At 45.3% G+C, this 22,732-nt stretch overlaps 1 protein-coding gene across 1 annotated transcript in view; it reads right to left on the bottom strand.

Moving 5' to 3' along the window:
* KMO (kynurenine 3-monooxygenase) overlaps nt 1–22,732 on the bottom strand; it is a 525,463-nt gene that overhangs the window by 263,460 nt on the left and 239,271 nt on the right. Inside the window, exon 8 of the mRNA XM_075269516.1 lies at nt 3,142–3,213. Coding sequence (XP_075125617.1) covers nt 3,142–3,213 — 72 coding nt within the window. The remainder of the gene's footprint in view (nt 1–3,141; nt 3,214–22,732) is intronic.

Here is a 22,732-nt window from a genome sequence, read left to right as displayed (position 1 = left end):
TCCAGAGATTCGCCATTTTAGTGCCCAATATGTTGTGCCCAACTTATGTCAGCAGAAATACACACTCCAAAAACTGGTAAGCGGGTATCCTGGGCACAACAGCTTTTAGAGCGTTCATCTCTGATACAAGGCGGGCACAACATATTATGCACTGAAATGACGGGTTCCTGGAAAAATGGTCATTTTCACCTCTCACAATCAGCTTCGTATTCATTTATGGATAATAAGTTATAGCAACACTTGGGGGTTAAAAATGCTCTTTGTACCCCTGGAGAAATCCTTCAGGGGTGTAGTTTCCAAAATAACGTCACATATCAGGGGATTCCACTTTACTGGCGTTTCAGCTCTGCAAAAGTGTCATGGTGACCAAAAACCAAACCGTCTGTGCTCCAAAAACCCAATAACCCTTCTGTGTCCAGCTGTGCCCTAATATCAGTTTATACCCACATATGACATTACGTCCGATATAACGGGTACACCAGTGTCATACATGTGTCATACATGTGGCATAAACTGCAGTTTGGGCACACCGCAGGGCACAGAAGGGAAGGAGCGTGATGCGGCTTTTGGAGCACAGATTTGGATGTTTGGTATCTGAACGCCATGCCATGTTTGTAGAGCCTGTAACGGTACCAGAAAAGTGCATTCTCCAAAGGAGTGACCTAATTTTGAAAACTGCACCCCTCAAAGAATTTATCAGGGGGTTTAGTGAGTATTAGTATCCCAGACGTGACTGCACAGCGGATGGCAAAGAGGGAATATGTAAGCTGTGCGGAGGACATTGCAAACACCAAATTCCCTACTATGTCCCCATAGCTCCTATGATTGGGGGAGTTGCTCTGGGGGTCACTTTGGGGGTCACTTCTGGTGTCTTTTCCCTCATAAGCTGTAAATCTGGGGTGTCCCCTGATATTCGCTCGCACAGCTTATATATTCCCTACATGACGCAGCCAGTCGTGTTCTAATGATTTGCCGATTTTGCGGGATTTTGTCTTCACATTGCTAGATGCTATATTTTCTTTATTTTTCTGGTGACGTGGCCATATAAGGGCTTGTTGTTTGCGGGATGAGATGCATTTTGTAATGACACCATTTTTGGGTGCCTACAACTTACTGAATACATTTTATTAACTCTTTCTTGCTGGATTTAAAAAAAAAAAAAAAAATCAATCCTGGCATTGAGTTTTACATTTTAAATTTTGCGCCATGCAGCACACAGTATAAGTAACATGTGTCCTTTATTTTGCGGGTCGGTACAGTTACGGTGATACCTCATTTATGTTATTTTTTTATGCAATACTAATTCTGCAGAACAAAAACACATTTGAGGACATAAATCATTGTTTTTTGCATCGCCATCTTCTGAGAGGCGTAACATTTTTAATTTTCGGTTGACAGTGTTGGTTGAGGGCTTATGTTTTGCGGGACAATGTGCACTTTTTATTGGCACTATTGTGGGGTGCATATGACTTTTTGATCACTTTTTATAGCATATTTTGTAGGATGAGATGGCAAAAAATCATTACTTCCGGCAAGTTTTTTCCGTTTTTTTTTTTTCGACGTTCATTGTGTACGTTAAATATTATTTCAGTTTTATTGTACAGGTTGTTACGGACGCGGCGATGCCAAATATGCATTGCTTTTTTTAATTTTTAGTGCTTTTTTTTTATATAATTCATTTTGTATAGAAAAAAAGGGATTTTTGGACTTTAGAACTTTATTACTTTTTTTGATACACTTTATTTTATTTTTTCACTTTTATTTTTTACTTTTTCATGTGTCCCTTTAGGACACTTGAATCAGTTGATGCTTTGATGAAAGCACCAACTGATTCTGTACAGTAGCAGACAGGACACGAACAGGACACGAGCCTGCTCGTGTCCTGTAAGCTACAGAGGAAGTGAGCTGTATCGCTCACTTCCTCCATCGCCTGGCAGGATCACCAGGTATGTGGGGGCTCCGGTAGTCTGGGGTCACTGGCCAGACCCCAGACTACCTTTTACTGATATCGGCACCCCCCGATCTCGTCGTGGAGGGTGCCGATCAGCTTCAATTGGCGGCGGATCCCTTTCGATCGCGCCGTGATGTTTCACGGCGCGATCGAAAGGGTTAACACGTCCAGTCGGACTCAGTTCCGACTGGATGTTATGGAGGAAGGGGTTAGGTGTTAGGTTAAGCCAGTACATGTCCAGGCCCATCTGAAGTTTGCTAGAGAGCATTTGGATGATCCAGAAGAGTATTGGGAGAATATCCTATGGTCTGATGAAACCAAACTGGAACTGTTTGGTAGAAACACAACTTTTCGTGTTTGGAGGAAAAAGAATACTGAGTTGCATCCATCAAACACCATACCTACTGTAAAGCATGGGGGTGGAAACATCATGCTTTGGGGCTGTTTCTCTGCAAAGAGGCCAGGACGACTGATCCGGGTACATGAAAGAATGAATGGGGCCATGTATCGTGAGATTTTGAGTGCAAACCTCCTTCCATCAGCAAGGGCATTGAAGATGAAACGTGGCTGGGTCTTTCAACATGACAATGATCCAAAGCACACCGCCAGGGCAACGAAGGAGTGGCTTTGTAAGAAGCATTTCAAAGTCCTGGAGTGACCTAGCCAGTCTCCAGATCTCAACCCTATAGAAAACCTTTGGAGGGAGTTGAAAGTCCGTGTTGCCAAGTGACTGCCCCAAAACATCACTGCTCTAGAGGAGATCTGCATGGAGGAATGGGCCAACATACCAACAACAGTGTGTGCCAACCTTGTGAAGACTTACAGAAAACGTTTGACCTCTGTCATTGCCAACAAAGGATATATAACAAAGTATTGAGATGAAATTTTGTTACTGACCAAATACTTATTTTCCACAATAATTTGCAAATAAATTCTTACAAAATCAGGCAATGTGATTTTCTGGATTTGTTTTCTCATTTTGTCTCTCATAGTTGAGGTCTACCTATGATGTAAATTACAGACGCCTCATCTTTTTAAGTGGTGGAACTTCCACTATTGGTGACTGACTAAATACTTTTTTGTCCCACTGTACTTTGTAGTTGAACAATACCTATACTTAAGGCTTGCTTAGATAATCAATTTTACTATAGGCATACTTTAGGCACTTATAACAAGAAAATTGGTCTTACCAAATTAGGTAATGCAATCATCATAAATGTATTTCTTGGCCAGATGTGCAAATAATTAGGTTCCATAGCAAACTGTAAAATAAAGATAAAAAATAAAAAAAAATCATCTAAACTGACTAAACATATTTCTCTGCACAATACAACACTGTAAAAGAGCATTTTCAAGTTAACACTTTAAGTTACATTTATGAAGCTGAAATCTATGATTCTGGCACTGCAAAGGGGTATAAAGTTATTGGTAGGCAAATGTTTGCTAAAAACTACATTTTGGGGCATTGTATGGCCCGCGGGCCACATCCAGCCCTCTACCTGTCTCTGACCGGCCTGCATAGGGTGTAGGATAAAGTTAGATGCTAAATAGCAAGTGAACAAAAGGATCTTTAGCTCACTAGGATATGATCATACTCTTTGGTGGGCGGAGCTATTTTTATTGAACATGACAGTGTGGTTGGTGTTACACAGATGTAGGGGGCAGTTAAACTGAAGGCAGATGGGGTGGGATATTAAACCGGAGTCAACTGGAGGAAAATATTAAATCATGGGGGTAGCTGACGTTTAATGCCCCTCCAACTACCCCCACTGTTTAATGTCCCCTCTGGTTGCCCCAGTTTAATTTCCCTCTCTAGTTTCTCCTTGTTTAAACTGGGGCATAAGGACTTAATACTTTGGGACATTTGGAGGGGAACATGGGGGCATGTAATCAGGGCCACACCTCTAATGAGGTGACGTGAGGCGGCCGCCTCTGGGCGGCAGTTTGGGAGGGGTGGCAGCCACGGGACTTTTTTTTTTCACCTAAACAGTATTAAAATTAAAGGACCTTTGATGATGTCAGTGATGAGGTTATCAAAGATCCTTTTGCAATTCGGCATCTATACAGGGACTGTGTTAGGAGAGGGGGGGGGGCAAACATCCTCAGGGGCCCTATATTTTCTCTTCCGTCAGGATTACATCAGCAGCAGACAAATCACTGCCATTTGCAGGGGCTGTCCATCGCTATTTGTAAAAGTTTCCCTGCACACATCAGCTTGCTGTGCCGCCCCTCCCCCTCAGCATCGGAGTGTGAGGGGAGAAGTCTATTGGAATGTCACAGCCAGGCAAAGCTGCACAGGATTTTCCTCCATGTCCTGTGCACCCAGCAATTCAGCCAAATGTAAGTATATGTTCTTGGGTAAAATATGTGTATATGTGTTTACATTCTGTGTCTTATATACTGTGTGAGTCCTGTATGTGTGTAGATAGGTGTGTGTGTATGTTGTATATGACTGTGTGTGAGTAGATGGGTATATGTGTAAGTATATACAACTATCTATTATATATTGTCTCTATCTATCTATCTATCTATCTCCAAAAAAGCAGGAGGCACACCAAAATTGTGAAAAAAGTGAAGGAGGTTTATTGCCTCATACTGCACGTTTCGGCTCAAAGAGCCTGTTTCAAGAATTACAACAGTGATCGTATGCAACTATATATAGCAGGGGTAGGCAACCTTTTTTGTTCGGCGTGCCGATTTAAATTAAAAATATCAAAGATGAGGTCCTCGGAGTGCCGGGCAATAATTGTAAAGCCGACGACACCTACACTAAAGTCATATAGCACAGGGGTGCTGTCATACTGTGATCCAAGTCACATGCGCTTACCACTATTTGCCTCGATACACATGTTCTTTTCCATTAGAAGCAATGTAAGTACATGCGTAACCCACAATTAGTGGTAATGTATGTGACTGGGAGCAGAGTGAGGTCATACCTGTAAAGAGCTGACACACAATGTACCTGTATGCTCCATCCAGTCCTCGGCTGTTAGTAACTTCAGTATTCTGTAAGGGAGCGTTCACACTACCGTCGGTGTCTGACAGCTAGTGTCCACTGCTAATGTCCGTACAAGATTTTGAACAGACATTAGCAGCGGACACTAGCTGTTGGACACAGACGGTAGTGTGAACGCTCCCTAAGTGAAACACAGATTAATTTCAGTCACTTTTAGTTCCTGGTGGTGCAGTAACAGCAAAACCCCAGCCAGAAATTAATCGGTGTCACACTTTCAACAAAGTGGCCGCACTGGTGCCCAGGAACTGGATTTGGCTATAATTGCATCTAATTACCACCCAATATAATTACACTAAGGCTGAGGCCCCACATTACAAAAATGCAGCTTCTTTTATTGCAGATTTAGCTGCGTTTTTTTTTCCATCAAAGCCAAGAATGGCTAGAAAAGGAACGGGAAATATATAGGAAGCTTCTTATATGTCTCCCTCCTGCTCAATCTACTCCTGGCTTCGGCTAAAAAAACCCAACAAAATCTGCAACGAAAAAAAGCTGTTTCTGCAATGTGGGGCTTTAGCCTAAGGCTGAGGCACAGGGAACATAGCTTTTTTTGTTACATATTTTGCTGTGTTTTTCTGAGCCTAAGCAAGGAGTGGATTGAGCAGAAGGGAGACGTATAAGAAGCTCCCTATATATTTCCCATTCCTTCTGTAGCCATTTTTAGCTTTGGTTGAAATAAACCGCATGAAAATCTGCAACAAAAACGCTGCGTTTCTGCAACGTGGGGCCTCAGCCTTATGCCTCCTGCATACAAGTGGCACGCATATGGTTTTCACTGACCTATATGTTAAAAATAGGGGATGTATTGGACACATACAGGACCTGCTCCATAGTTTTCAGTTCTTCAATTTGGCCCAGATACACAGCCACAAAAAGAATGGCTGTATATATGGGTCAATTGAAATATGTAGGTCTGTACTTTTATCCACAGTTGTAGATAGAGTCTGGTCATGTGCATTGCAGGTTACAACTCAATGTGCCTCATATTAATAGCAGTTAACCCCATCATGTCCCTCACATTAACCCCCTGTGTGCTTTACATAATTTACACTGATATGTGAGACATATGGAGGTAATAAGTGAACATCTTCATTATATAGGTCCTTCATTAGTACCCCCATATGTCTCACACATCAGTAACCCTTATGTGAGCCACACAGGGGTTAATGTGAGGGACATGATGGGGTTAACTGCTATTAATGTGATGCACATGGAGTTACTAAAACTAAAGTAATAACCCCAAATGCCTGACATTAATAAGAATAGTTAGTAACACACACGTACCAGGTGTTGTTTTTACTTTCACTTTACTCACCGGAGCTTCCTCTCCTCCTCAGGGCTGCAGACAGCAGGAGCTCCTCCTCACATGTAGCAGCAGGTCCAGGGAGCCCTTATCCTGTGCAGTGAGAGGCTCACCTCTGATTGGTAGGCAGTGAGAGAAGGGGGCGTGTCCTACACCTCAGCTCTAGCAGAGCACTGAAGGGACGCTCTCTCTCTCTCAATTTAGTGTATGAAAGTTGCAGGCTGGCTGCCGTGCCAGCAAAATATGCAAGAGTGGCACGCGTGCCAGGGGTTGCCGACCCCTGATATATAGAGTGAACGAAATTTATCAACAATCAATTAATTAGCATAGCCATGTGTCATGTCAGTAATATCAAAGTGAAAAAACACAATATATAAAAATGATGTGACATAAGATATATAAATATAAGTGACATATCTCCAAAGTGTACAAAGATACATTACAATACAGCCTAATGAGCCAATAAAAGACAGGTGTAAGAGTGTCATTAGTTTAGATACCTGATAGAATCCATACATGGGTTAAAGAGGACTACAAGTCCACAATAGCGTGTAGTGATCACCACTAGAGATGAGCGAGTAGTGTTCGATCGAGTAGCTGTTCAATCGAATACTACGGTATTCGAGATACTCGTACTCGATCGAACACTACTAGCTGTTCGAAGTTTAAGGTTCGATGCAGAGCCAGCGTTGATTGGCAGAATGCTACACATTCTGCCATTCAACGCTGGTTCTTCTCTTACCTTTAGAAGTCTTCTCCGTGCAGCGTCCCCGCGGCGTCTTCCGGCTGGAATTCACTCTGCCTAGGCATCCGACCTAGGCAGAGCCGACTGCGCGGGCATGCCATCGCATGCGCAGTCGGCTCTGCTCAGGCGTCGGGCCGGGCAGAGCCGACTGCACATGCGCAGTCAGCTCTGCCTAGGCCCCAATGCCTAGGCAGAGTGAATTCCAGCCGGAAGACACCGCGGGGGCGCTGTGCCAGCCCGACCGTCACTCGTGGACTTGGTAAGTATAATTTTATCCAATTTTGCGTACCCCTGAAACGAGCATTTCCCCCCATAGACTATAATGGGGTTTGAAATCCGTTCGAACAGCCGAACAGTGTGCGGCTGTTCGAATCGGATTTCGAACCTCGGACATTTTAGTATTCACTCATCTCTAATTACCACCGCACACGTGCGGGAATGGAATGAAAATAAAGTGCATTCAGTGTCAGTTGTCTCGCCCATGTGCAGTAGCCACTTTTTTTGGCGTTATATTGAACGGGACAAATCCTTTTCCCATTGGTGAGCATCCTATACCTACACTGGTACGGTCATATATATATTTTGTGTATCTATCTACAGTGTTGACCAAAAATATTGGCACCCCTGCAATTCTGTCAGATAATACTAATTTTCTTTCAGAAAATGATTGCAAGCACAAACTCTTTGGTATTAATATCTTCATTTATTTTGCTTGCAATGAAAAAACACAAAAGAGAATGAAAAAAAGGCAAATCATTCATCATTTTGCACAAAATTACAAAAATGGGCCAGACAAAAGTATTGGCACCCTCAGCCTAATACTTGGTAGCACAACCTTTAGACAAAATAACTGCAAACAACCACTTCCGGTAGCTATCAATGAGTTTCTTACAATGCTCTGCTGGAATTTTAGACCATTCTTCTTTGGCAAACTGCTCCAGGTCCCTGAGATTTGAAGGGTGCCTTCTACAAACTACCATTTTGAGATCTCTCCACAGGTGTTCTATGGGATTCAGGTCTGGACTCATTGCTGGCCACTTTAGAAGTCTCCAATGCTTTCTCTCAAACCATTTTCTAGTGCTTTTTGAAGTGTGTTTTGGGTCATTGACCTCCTGGAAGACCCATGACCTCTAAGGGAGACCCAGCTTTCTCACACTGGGCTCTACATTATGCTGCAAAATTTGTTGGTAGTCTTCAGACTTCATAATGCCATGCACACGGTCAAGCAGTCCAGTGCCAGAGGCAGCAAAGCAATCCCAAAACATCAGGGAACCTCCGCCATGTTTGACTGTAGGGACCATGTTCTTTTCTTTGAAGGCCTCTTTTTTTTCCTGTAAACTCTATGTTGATGCCTTTTCCCAAAAAGCTCTACTTTTGTCTCATCTGACCAGAGAACATTCTTCCAAAACGTTTTTGGCTCTCTCAGGTAAGTTTTGGCAAACTCCAGCCCGGCTTTTTTATGTCTCTGGGTAAGAAGTGGGGTCTTCCTGGGTATCCTACCATACAGTCCCTTTTCATTCAGACGCCGACGGAGATTACGAGTTGACACTGTTGTACCCTCGGACTGCAGGGCATCTTGAACTTTTTTGGATGTTAGTCGAGATTCTTTATCCACCATCCGCACAATCTTGCGTTGAAATCTCTCGTCAATTTTTTTTTTCCGTCCACATCTAGGGAGGTTAGCCACAGTGCCATGGGCTTTAAACTTCTTGATGACACTGCGCACGGTAGACACAGGAACATTCAGGTCTTTGGAGATGGACTTGTAGCCTTGAGATTGCTCATGCTTCCTCACAATTTTGCTTCTTATGTTCTCAGACAGTTCTTTGGTCTTCTTTCTTTTCTCCATGCTCAATGTGGTAAACACAAGGACACAGGACAGAGGTTAAGTCAACTTTAATTCATTTCAACTGGCTGCAAGTGTGATTTAGTTATTGCCACCACCTGTTAGGTGCCTCAGGTAAGTAACAGGTGCTGTTAATTTCACAAATTAGAGAAGCACCACATGATATTTCAAACAGTGCCAATACTTTTGTCCACCCCCTTTTTTATGTTTGCTGTGGAATTATATCCAATTTGGCTTTTTGACAATTCTTTTTGTGGTTTTCCATTGAAGACAAATTAAATGAAGATAATAATACCAAAGAATTTGTGACTGCAATCATTTTCTGGAAGAAAATGAGTATTATCTGACAGAATTGCAGGGGTGCCAATTCTTTTGGCCAACACTATCTATCTATCTATCTATCTATCTATCTATCTCTCTCCTATCCATTATCTATTGTCTCTATCTATCTATCTATATTTGCTTCTATACATGTCTACCATTATACATACTAAAATTGTATTTTATAATGTGATGCTTAGGCCCGGTTCACATCTGCGTTCAGGTTTCCGTTTGGAGAGTCTGCTTGGACACTCTCCAAACAGAAACCTATATGCACCCCCTTGCGCTATACCTTTAAACCGTCCCGTCTTGCTTGCGCTCCGAAAATTCCTCCCTCTCTCTCTCCCTGTAACCGCCTCCAACCTCTCTCATCACCATTTCTTGCGTGCTTTCTTCCTCTGTCCACAAGAAAATGGTGCTCGGGCATGTGCAGTAGCGCTCAGAAGGGAGTGTTACTGTGCATGCCTGAGATTTCAATGTACAGGAGTGAGATGACTGACGCTAGAGGTGGTTACAGGGGGAGAGGAGGAGGAATTTTTGGCGCGCAAGCTAAAGAGGGGCCGGTTTCAAGGTATGATGCAGGGGGGTGCACAGTGGCTTGGAGGAACGCCCAGGGTGCACAGACAGGCTCATTTACATATCGGTTTTACTGGTATGTTATAAAAAGGGGAGTCCTTTAAAAAAAAAAAAAGTGTAGCAGCTTCCCTCTGCGACCACTATTATGGCTATGGAGCATAATAGAGTTGGGTGGGCAACTGTGGGGCATAATAGAGGTTTCAGGGGGCTGCTGTTGGACATAATATATATAGAGGAACACCTTCCCCCGCTACCTGATGCGGACGATCAAAAGAAAAACCTATCTATACTGCTAGTTTATGTGGATTCAAGGCGTTTCCTAAATACATTGCTTCAGCAAAAGTGCTTTGTTTGCCTGCTATGTAAGATAATTCACCTCATTGTTTATATAGAGTTACCAAACAGTTTTGAAGCCTATGAGGCTCTCCTGCACTGGCTTGATTTGTGGGTGCCTAGTGTTGGATTCCTGCACATCTAATATTGATGGCCTATCCTTAGGATTAGTCATCAGGCTTAGAAACTGTATAACCCAGGAGATAACAGCTCAAAAATACAAGCTCACTGGAAATCAGCTCCAGTGGACTTGTGGATGATCTTATCTTTCACTGTAGGACACTGCTCTCAGGAAGGGAGGGGGAGCTGAGTTCCAGTGAGCTTGTATTTTTGAGCTGTTATCTCCTGGGTTATACGGTTTCTAAGCCTGATGACCAATCCCAAGGATAGGCCATCAATATTAGATGTGCAGGAATCCAACACTAGGCACCCACAAATCAAGCCAGTGCAGGAGAGCCTAATAGGCTTCAAAACTGTTTGTATAGAGATTGAGAAGCACAGCTCTCCCATGCTCACTCTCCACCAGTAATCTCCCGGAGTCCAGGGTGCCAGACTGCCACAGATTTAATATTCTTTGAATAAATGAAACAAGTTCAAGGGCAACCGCGCCTCTCCAGGGTTTGGATATAGTTGTGGGTAACCACCAGGTTTCAAACATGTATGCACAATTTGTGCCTCTGGACAACCGAGTTGTGGATGGCAGCGTAAACCAATATGCGACACAGGGCCTGCTAACTGTTTTACAAGTAAGTTGTGGATTGTATCCAAACAAATAGTAGGTTTCACGCTCACTCGGAACAAATTAGTAGAATGGATATGATATCAATAGGTACTTTATTTGGAATATGTTTACGTGTTTCGGGGTGCTGAAGTAACACAAGTGGCTTCACCCCTTCATCAGATCTATATAAAAAACTAAATTACACTAATAAGCATAAGAAACAAATATAAAACAGATTTAACTTTTGAATGTTTAACAGACCATCTCAATGCTCTCATTTTATCTTGTGTAAGTGAGTTTCTCTATCATAAAGGTGTGTTCCCAGTTGTTCAAATAAACAGAAGTCCAATGGAATAATTTACAACTTTTGTTGCAGTTTGCATAATGGTAATAAACGTGGCTATTACAAAGGATAGTTCCTATCTAGAATCATGCATTCGAAGTTTAAAGCAACAATAAAATAAAGGCTGAATCTTTTACCTTTTCCTTTGGAGCTGAGTAGCATGCAGTGTTTACTGCATGCCATTCAGCGTTTTTTTATAGAGAGGAACCGCGCGTTTTCGCGGTCTCTGCGCTCAGCCTCGCTGCGATACCGAGGTCTACTTTACTGCGCATGCACTGTATGTCCGGCGGCTGTATGCTTTGTTCGGACTGTTTCGGAGAGCAGGCGCATGCGCAGTCTTCCTCTCTGTGTATCAAAGTGATTCGATTACACAGAGGGATCGTACGGGCCGTACAAGGGTAGCCACACATATGCGGCAACTCTCGCCTGTATGCCGGCATCCCCGACAGTCCCAGGGTTCGTATGTAAAGAAACATTGTGTCAGTGTGTTACCACTATTTATTGTAGAAGACTAGTGTTGTTACTAGATGCAGATCTATCAATGTACTGTATATATACGCAAAATCAATTATATACATTAAAAAAATCTAACTACGCTGTAGCAGTTAATATGAAGCTATAATATTTCTAAGATTGAGATGAAGATTAGAGATGAGCGAACAGTGAAATATTCAAGATTCGATATTCGTTTCAAATAGCCCCTCAATATTCGACTAGTCGAACGAGTATCGAACCCCATTATAGTCTATGGGGAAAAATGCTTCGTTTCAGGGGAAGCCACACTTCGACTCAGGAGAGTCACCAAGTCCACTATGACACTCCAGGAAATGATGCTAACACCCTGGGATGCAACTGGGACAGCAGGGGAAGCATACCTGGGGGCATCTAACATGCCCAAGTACCTGTATTACGCCACTATCTCATCGGGATCCCTGTCAGCTTGCGATATGCGGGAGCTGACTTTTTCCCATAGGAATGTATTGACCAGCATTGATTAGCTGAATGCCATACAGAGTACACTCATCTCTGCTACATCTCTGGTGTAGCAGAGCTCAGCGCACACTCAGCTCTGCTACATCTCTGGTGTACGAGAGCTCAGCGCACTGCCAGCTCTGCTACATCTCAGGTGTAGCAGAGCTATGCGCTCAACACTGCTACATCTGAGATCGGACTGTGGACCGATCTTAGACTCCGCCTCCTCTGACACTCAGCTCTGCTACATCTCTGCATATAGCAGAGCTCAGTGTACACTGAGCTATGCTACATCTCGGGTGTAGCAGAGCGCAGCACATGGCCAGCTTTGCTACATCTCCAGTGTAGCAGAGCTGTGCGCTCAACACTGCTACATCTGAGATTGGACCACAATGGAGACTGCTGTGGACCGATCTTAGACTCTGCCTCCTGCAGCAGAACCAGCGTTGATTGGCCGAATGCTGTACTCTGTATTGCAAGCTGACAGGGATCCCGACGAGATAGAGCCGTTTGAGTAACATTCCCACCTAAATAAAGCTAATCCCTAGCTAACCATGCCAGTACATCTATCCCTGTCTCACGGTCACATAGTTCACAGTCTCATATGATCCGGATCTTAAATCCACTATTTGTATAAATTGGAGGTCACCTGATTTAGCTAGCCAATTACTTTTTCGATTTTTTGTTGTAGTTCCTGTCCCACCTCCCCTGCGCAGTTATTGGTGCAAAAAAAAAGCACCAGGGAAGGTGGGAGGGGAATAAAAAATTTTGTGAGTTTGCCTCATGATATTTGATTGTAATTGCTCATCTCTAATGAAGATCATACAGTAGCTGTACAATAATTAAAAAAATGGCTTATAGATATAAAGGTTAACAATAAAAATTGTACTTAGTAAATAAATTGCTTAAAATTATACATAAAATACTTTTAACATAAAAACCACAAAAATCATATGTAAACATATATATTACTATAAACTTGGCCAATGTTTATAAATAGGGGGGGGGGAGAAAAGGGGCGACTGGAGGGATGGGAGGGATCCATATTTTTAATGTGTTACTAATTCCTTAGCTTCGTTTAGACCTCTTGGGGAAAGAGTATTTAATTTAAAGATCCAAAACATCTCCCTTCTTTTTAATTTTTCAAAATGGTTGGACGTGGATGCTGGAATTTGTTCTATTAGAGTGACATGGAAATATTTTAAATTACAGTTGTGAACATCTGATGCATGTTTTAATAAACTATGTTTTTGATAACCTTTCGAGACATTATGCATATGACTAGAGATGAGCGAACACCGTTCAATCGAATACATATTCGATCGAATATCAAGCCGTTCGAGGTGTTCGATTCCAATCGAACACCACGAGGCAAACGCAGTAAAAAATCGTAGCCCCTCCCACCTTCCCTGGCGCGTTTTTTGCACCAATAACTGCACAGGGGAAGTGGGACAGGAACTACGACAATGGAGGCAGTTAAAAAAATTGAAAAAACCCATTGGCTGCCAAAATCAGGTGACCTCCAATTTAGACGAATGGTGGATTTAACATTCAATTAATTTGGAACTGTGAACTATGTGACTGTGAGACAGTTTCAGATCTACAGGCAGGGTTAGCTAGGGATTACCTTTATTTAGGGGGGAATGTTACTCACCCAGCTCTTTGGGGCTCTATCTGGTCGGGATCCCTGTCAGCTTGCGATATGCGCGAGCTGACTTTTTCCCATAGGAATGCATTGACCAGCATTGATTGGCCAGTGTACAAGATATAAGACTTATTGTTTAATGATATAAGTTAAAAGTATAAATATACACAAAAATATAAAAAAAGTCACACATCTGACATGTCACCTCATAGAAAACAATGGAACAACTCCACAACCACGGAATAGTTTACAGTGGACACGGTGGTCCCAAGTAAGGTAACCAATCACACTTACCCGGCTTCAATCCGTGGTAGGAAAATTCCAAAAAAGACCGAAAGGGAAAACTCCAAAAGAGGCCATTTCAGGTGAAAATAGAGAATAACGACAGTCCCTATATGATAGTCTTGGGAAGGGACTAAAATCACCCTAAAGCCTAATACAGGGTCACCGCCCTACATAGCCAGTTCCCTGACTGGAACCTCACCCTAATTCAGGGTCCGTCCCTGATTAACCCTTTCCAACAATTTGTATATGCCAAAGTAAGGAGGGCTAGTAAAACACACAGTAGCATTCAAACAAAATAGCATGACTCGACATGCACGTTTTGTGGCATGCAATGCATATAAATGCACCCACTCATCAGGGGCAAATAGCAATAAAATGTTTTTTGCCCTATCAAAGCATAAAAGCTTACAGTAGAGATCGTGCCTTCACTCATCCACATGCAGTGGCGTAACTACCACCATAGCAGAAGAGGCAGTTGCCACAGGGCCCGGGACATCAGGGGCCCGGTGACAGCTGCTACCGCTGCTATCTTTTCGGACCTCCGAGTATAATGATCGGGGCCCCCTGTTGGTGGAATACTTTCCACCAACAGGGGGCCCCAAAACTGCAGCAACGGTTGACACACAGGAGCTGCAGGTCTGGCTCCTTTCTCCCCCCCTCCCTTTCTCTGTCTGTCCTCTGCCCACCAATGAGAGGGCTGAAGAGAGCCCAGGAGACGGGGCTTATCCCTGTCGAGCTCCTGCCGTCCTGCACACAAGAGGAGAAGAAGAAGAAGCTGCTCCAGGAAAATGAAACTAAAGAAAGAAAACAGGTACATACTGGGGTTACTATGCTTATTAATATCAGGCATTTGGGGTGATTACTTTTATTTTAGTAACTCCATGTGCCTCATATTAATAGCAGTTAACCCTATCATGTCCCTCACATTAACCCCTGTGTGCCTCACCATAAGAGTTACTGATATGTGAGACATAAGGGGGTAATAATAATGAAGATACTTTATTATTACCTCCATGTCTCTCACATATCAGTAACTCTTATGTGAGGTACACAAGGGTTAATGTGAGGGACATGATGGGGTTAACTGCTATTAATATGAGGCACATAGAGTTACTAAATTGTAATGCACATGACCACATTTTTTTATCCACAATTGTCCTGGTATAGCGGTCAGCGGGTGACGTGACAGTATTTAGTCCTGTAGGGGCCACTATGGGACATAATACTGTGAGCAGTGGCCACTATTGGGTATAATACAGTGTGCAGGGGCCACTATGGGGCATAATACTGTGTGCAGGGGCCACTATGGGGCATAATACTGTGTGCAGGGGCCACTATGGGGCATAATACTGTGTGCAGGGTCCACTATTGGTCATAATAGAGCGCGCAGGAATTCGTAGGAGGGACTCGGTCGAGATCTTTGGTGTCGGGGGGGGGCCTTTTCAAAAGTTCGCCACGGGGCCCCGCCATTCCTAGTTACGCCACTGTTCACATGTATATGTATTACTCATTAACATACGTCCATACAGAGTGTAAATGGATAGTGAAAGGAAGAGATATAGTCAAATATAGACCAAATAACTTGAACAGCCGTCTAAACTCATCCAAGTCCAGAAACACTCCGGAGTGCCAGTAAGTGTGCGTCTCTTCCAGGCAAAACCTGGGTTGTAGTAGTAGCTGGAGGGATGGTTGGGTGTAGCAGAGCTGAGCTCTGCTTCATCTCTGGTGTCCGGAGTAGCCGAGCTAACCGCACGGCTAGCTCTGCTTCATCTCGCCATAGGAATGCATTGACCAGCGTTGATTGGCCAGTGTACAGCTCTGCCATGAGCTTGTATGTGTTTTTCTCTCTTGTTATATACTACTGTACCATCTATGAAACTGTATCACTGAAATTTCCCCATTGTGGGACTATTAAAGGATTATCTTATCTTATCTTACAGCATTCGGCCAATCAACGCTGATTCTGCCAGATAGGAGGCGGAGTCTAAAATCGGACCAGAATGGAAACTGCTGTGGACCGATTTTAGACTCCGCCTTCTCAGGCAGAACCAGCGTTGATTGGCCGAATGCTATACACTGGCCAATCAACGCTGGTCAATGCATTCCTATGGGAAAAAGTCAGCTCCAACATATCGCAAGCTGACAGGGATCCCGACATAATAAAGGTACTTGATGCCCCCAGACATGCTTCCCCTGCTGTCCCAGTTGCATTCCAGGGTGTTGGCATCATTTCCTGGGGTGTGATAGTGGACTTGGTGACTCTCCTCAGTCGAATGGTGGGATCCCCTGTAGCGAAGCATTTTCTCCCATAGACTATAATGAGGTTCGATATTCGTTCGAATAGTCGAATATTGAGCAGCCATTCGAAACGAATATCGAATATCGAACATTTTACTGTTCGCTCATCTCTACCTATGATCATTAATTCTATTCCTTAATGGCTGTGTAGTTCGCCCTACCTACTATAACCCACAATCACATGTAATTAGATAAATTACAAAATCTTTATCACAGGATAATTGTTGTTTGATGAAGTATTTTTCCCCTGTACTGTTACTTTTGAAGCCGAAATTATTATGACAAATGGATACACAAAATTTACAACGGGTCTTTCCACATTTAAATACTCCTTTTTTGGAGTCACTATTATTGGTAGATAACATAGCAGTGGTTTATTTTATTTATTTATTATGCTTACTTATATAGTGCCATCATATTCCGCAGCGCTTTACAGATATTGTTAGTTACTGTCCCATATAGGGCTCACAATCTACATTCCCTATTAGAGATGAGCGAACACTAAAATGTTCGAGGTTCGAAATTCGATTCGAACAGCCGATCACTGTTCGAGTGTTCGAATGGGTTTCGAACCCCATTATAGTCTATGGGGAACATAAACTCGTTAAGGGGGAAACCCAAATTCGTGTCTGGAGGGTCACCAAGTCCACTATGACACCCCAGGAAATGATACCAACACCCTGGAATGACACTGGGACAGCAGGGGAAGCATGTCTGGGGGCATAAAAGTCACTTTATTTCATGGAAATCCCTGTCAGTTTGCGATTTTCGCAAGCTAACTTTTCCCCATAGAAATGCATTGGCCAGTGCTGATTGGCCAGAGTACGGAACTCGACCAATCAGCGCTGGCTCTGCTGGAGGAGGCGGAGTCTAAGATCGCTCCACACCAGTCTCCATTCAGGTCCGACCTTAGACTCCGCCTCCTCCGGCAGAGCCAGCGCTGATTGGCCGAAGGCTGGCCAATGCATTCCTATGCGAATGCAGAGACTTAGCAGTGCTGAGTCAGTTTTGCTCAACTACACATCTGATGCACACTCGGCACTGCTACATCAGATGTAGCAATCTGATGTAGCAGAGCCGAGGGTGCACTAGAACCCCTGTGCAAACTCAGTTCACGCTAATAGAATGCATTGGCCAGCGCTGATTGGCCAATGCATTCTATTAGCCCGATGAAGTAGAGCTGAATGTGTGTGCTAAGCACACTCATTCAGCACTGCTTCATCACGCCAATACAATGCATTAGCCAGTGCTGATTGGCCAGAGTACGGAATTCGGCCAATCAGCGCTGGCCAATGCATTCTATTAGCCCGATGAAGTAGAGCTGAATGTGTGTGCTAAGCACACACATTCAGCACTGCTTCATCACGCCAATACAATGCATTAGCCAGTGCTGATTGGCCAGAGTACGGAATTCGGCCAATCAGCGCTGGCCAATGCATTCTATTAGCCCGATGAAGTAGAGCTGAATGTGTGTGCTAAGCACACACATTCAGCACTGCTTCATCACGCCAATACAATGCATTAGCCAGTGCTGATTGGCCAGAGTACGGAATTCGGCCAATGATGTAGCAGTGCCGAGTGTGCATCAGATGTGTAGTTGAGCAAAACTGACTCAGCACTGCTAAGTCTCTGCATTCGCATAGGAATGCATTGGCCAGCCTTCGGCCAATCAGCGCTGGCTCTGCCGGAGGAGGCGGAGTCTAAGGTCGGACCTGAATGGAGACTGGTGTGGAGCGATCTTAGACTCCGCCTCCTCCAGCAGAGCCAGCGCTGATTGGTCGAGTTCCGTACTCTGGCCAATCAGCGCTGGCCAATGCATTCTATTAGCCCGATGAAGTAGAGCTGAATGTGTGTGCTTAGCACACACATTCAGCTCTACTTCATCAGGCTAATAGAATACATTGGCCAATCAGCGCTGGCCAATGCATTCTATTAGCTTGATGAAGCAGAGTGTGCACAAGGGTTCAAGCGCACCCTCGGCTCTGATGTAGCAGAGCTGAGGGTGCACAAGGGTTCAAGTGCACCCTCGGCTCTCCTACATCAGAGCCGAGGGTGCGCTTGAACCCTTGTGCAGCCTCGGCTCTGCTACATCAGAGCCGAGGGTGCGCTTGAACCCTTGTGCACACTCTGCTTCATCAAGCTAATAGAATGCATTGGCCAGCACTGATTGGCCAGAGTACGGAATTCGGCCAATCAGCGCTGGCCAATGCATCCCTATGGGAAAAAGTTTATCTCACAAAAATCACAATTACACACCCGATAGAGCCCCAAAAAGTTATTTTTAATAACATTCCCCCCTAAATAAAGGTTATCCCTAGCTATCCCTGCCTGTACAGCTATCCCTGTCTCATAGTCACAAAGTTCACATTCTCATATGACCCGGATTTGAAATCCACTATTCGTCTAAAATGGAGGTCACCTGATTTCGGCAGCCAATGACTTTTTCCAATTTTTTTCAATGCCCCCGGTGTCGTAGTTCCTGTCCCACCTCCCCTGCGCTGTTATTGGTGCAAAAAAGGCGCCAGGGAAGGTGGGAGGGGAATCGAATTTTGGCGCACTTTACCACGCGGTGTTCGATTCGATTCGAACATAGCGAACACCCTGATATCCGATCGAACATGTGTTCGATAGAACACTGTTCGCTCATCTCTATTCCCTATCAGTATGTCTTTGGTGTGTGGGAGGAAACCGGAGGAAACCCACGCAAACACGGGGAGAACATACAAACTCCTTGCAGATGTTGTTTTATTCTTTGGTGTGCGCAGTTTGCTTGGGGCTAGGATATTTTTTATAGTTCTTGCTCTACAGTATGTCAGAGTTGGTTGTTTTGGCAGTATTTTTCCCAGAATTGGGTCATTTAAAAGTATGTACCAGTGTTTTCTCAATATATTTTTAATTATACCGTGTGATTTGTTATAAGTGGTAAGATAGTTCAATTGCAACTGTTCTGGATTTTCTTGGTGTTTCTTAGCTTTGGGAACTAGGCATTCCCCCTACGCCCAACAGCAGCACAACTGGGGTATTCCTGCCCCTATGAGCTGTTAGGACAGGTGGAATTTTTAATAGGTCCCTATTTAAACTCCCCTCCACAATTTCACCTTTGCTTGTCGCTTCGGTTGCAGGCATTGTTTCTGAGTGCTGCTGCCTCAGGAGACTAATCTGCTGTTAAAGTTGGATTTCCCTTCTGCAAGGTTTGGTGGAGGGGGGTGGGGCTGGGGGGGGGTGTTCCCTTAAAGAAACAGAGGACCTTTTTTATTTTCCATATACGTGTTTTCTCCTCTGTTCACAGTATGTCTTCCTCGTCGTCATCCGTCCTGCCGCGGAGGAAGTCCACTTCTAAGAGGAGACATTTGGCCTGCGCCAAATGCAGAATCCCCCTCCCAGATGCCTGCAAGTACAGATTCTGTCAAGGATGTAGGGCACCCCCTCTGAGGCTACCCCTATCAAGGAAGCAGTCTCATGGGTTAAGGACTTTGTCTCCCAGTCTATGAGAAAGGTGGACGACACCATTTCTCACCTAGCGAAGAGGCCCCGGCTAGATGTGGCCGAGCCCTCCCTTCCCCCCCTTAGAAAGATTACATATCGGAGAGGTGGAGTCCTCGGACAAGGACTTGGAGGAGACAGAAAAGGAGATTTTCCCTTTGGAGAAAATGAGCAGGCTCTTTAGGGCCATTGGGCCCAGAGACCGTGAAGCCAGCGAGCGACCTAGCCGCAGGTCGAAATCATTTAGAGCAAATTCGGACCTGGTCCATGTGATGGAAGGAGAGTGGAGGCGTCGAGAGAGAGCCTTTGCACCGTCTGCCCGGTTTAGAGCTCTCTTTCCGGTAACTGAGTCCCAGCAGGGGTCTGGGGTCCGCCACCCAAAGTGGATATCGCGGTGGCAAAATTGTCCCGCCAAACGGTCCTTCCTGCAGAGGATGGCTCAAGTCTGCGGGACCCATTGGACCGCTGAGTGGAAGGGTCCCTAAGGCGGGCATACTCCACTGCCTCCTCTCAGGCCTCCGTAGCCATTGCAGCCAACGAGGTGGTCTCAGGCCTTCGGCCCGAACTGGCGTCCCTGTCTAGGGACATAGATACAGGGGTCCACCGGGACGACCTCTTGTCGGCTATGTCCGACATAAATTTAATGGTGGACCACCTAGCAGAGGCTTCACGAATACAGGCGAGGTTGGCTGCTAAGGCGATGGCCCTCTCAACAGTAGCCAGGTGTCCACTATGGCTGAAGCCGTGGAGGGTGAACAACACATCAAAATATGGGCTCTGTGCGCTCCCGTTTGAGCCAGGGAGGCTCTTTGGCAGGGAGCTTGATAGAATTATGGAGAACCTGGCAGACACAAAATTAAAAAATCTCCCACAGCCGCCCGAAAGGAGAAGGGCTACCTTTTGAGGCCACGGATCCTCCTCTAGAGGCTCTAGAGGTCAGAGGCGCGCTGGTCCCCAGTCCGGGGGTAGGGGGCGTGGTGTCTCCCGCGAGCGCAAAAACGGCCTCTGACTGAGCCCCCCACATCTCAAGTCCTCGAGAGGTAGGCTGGCGTCCTTATCATCTAGACGCCCGGTACCAATTCATTCAAGATCCCGGGATCATCCCAACTATCCAGGACGGGTACGGAACAGATTTCATCGCCCCCCCGCGGGCTATTGTGTAACAACTCGCCCTTTTTAGGGCACCAAACAACTTAATCTAGAAGGAGCCGCCCTAGAGCCCGTCCCTCAAGCAGAGCAGTGCCAGGGTATCAGCTCTCCGGTCTTCTTGGAACCCAGGACACTAGGTGCATGGCGTATGATCTTCGATCTCAGAAGCCTGGGTAAGCGCATCCACAAGATACAGGCCTGCAGGGAGCCCGTCAGGTCAGTGTTACTCCTTCTACAGCCCGGAGAGATGCAAATCTGCACACTCCCAACTTCACTGCGCACAGAAAGTTTCTAGGTGTGGCTGTACATCTGGATGGAAGGATGTGGCATCTTCAGTTCTCCACCCTCCCACGCGGCAGACCTTAAGCCCGCCATACCTTCTTAAAGGTAATAGGTCCGGTCACTGCCACCCTGCGCCTTCAAGGAATCTTCAGAGTCCCTTAGCAGGACATCTGGTTTCTCGGAGCCCAATCCAAGGAGGTCCTCACCATGCAGGTTAAGACCGTAGTAGCTTGGCTGGCTAAAGGAATGGCCAGAGTCAGTTGTGATTCCATCAGCATGAATCCAGTTCCGGGGATTCACCAGAGACTCTCTCACCAGGTTGATCTCTTGGCCCACTCCTCGCAGAAGGAAGATTGCTTGTGCGGTTCATCATCGCTCCGTCACCAGGAAGGCCCTAGGTCTGATGTCCGCAACCAAAGGAGAAGTTCCCTGGGCCCGGTAGCACTTGAGCTCACTACAGAACGAGATCTTGAGAGTCTGGAATCACTGTCCTTAGGACTATAAAAGCCTTTCCAGGTAACCCATCAGCACCCAGCTATCTCTAGCCCGTTGGGCCCGTCTTTGCGATGGGAAGTCCTCGGCCAGGTTTACCTGGACCCTGTTGACAACAGATGCCTCCCTCACAAGATTGGGAGCTCATCTGGGGGAGACCCTGGTACAAGGGACCTGGAATTACCTGGACAGAATGCGCTCACCCAGCTGGCGAGAACTTCAATTCTGATGTTTGCACCACTTCTGCAGAAGAAGACGGTCAAGCTTTGGACGGACAACCGGACGACAGTCTGCCACATCAGCAGACAAGGGGAAACCAGGTCCCCCTCCCTTCTACAGATTATCATCAGGATCTTCGCCTGGACAAAGCAGACCATCTCCCAGCTGTTGGCGGTTCATATCCCAGGTTACCTAAACATCCTAGCGGACCAACTCAGCAAAAGCTTGGCTACCTCAGGCGAGTAGTCCCTACACCAGGGTACCTTTCACCATCACACCAAGATGTGGGGTCTCTCCGGGGTGGATCTGATGGCCACCCAATACAACGTCAGAGTAGAAGGGTTTTGCTCCCTTTACAGGGAAAACAACCCTTTGACGTTGGATGCCCTGTCAATACCTTGAAGGCTCAAACTACTAAACGTTTTTCCTCCCACTCCGATGATTCCAAAGGTATTGACAAACCCAGGCAGGGCCAAACATCGGTATTAGGGAACATGCCGTTCTGGCCAAAAAGGGCATGGTTCACTGACCTCATTCCTATGAGTCGGGGAAACGACTGGAGGCTTTCACCAGTGCAGAAGCTGGTAATCCGGAACAGTCGGCTTTGCCAAGACCTGGACAAATTCAACCTCACTGCCTGGAGGTTAACCAGCCCATAGGTGGAGAAAGAGGATTGTCCCAGGGAGTGCTAAGGACGTTGGCGCACTCAAGAGCAGAATCAACTAACCAGAGCTACCAGAGGGTTGCCCGAATAT

The sequence above is a fragment of the Leptodactylus fuscus genome, chromosome 3 (genome assembly GCF_031893055.1).
Source record: "Leptodactylus fuscus isolate aLepFus1 chromosome 3, aLepFus1.hap2, whole genome shotgun sequence".
In the NCBI taxonomy this organism is placed as follows: Eukaryota; Metazoa; Chordata; class Amphibia; order Anura; family Leptodactylidae; genus Leptodactylus; species Leptodactylus fuscus.
Note: the sequence above shows the minus strand (reverse complement) of the source record. Positions and strands in the feature narration are given on the sequence as shown.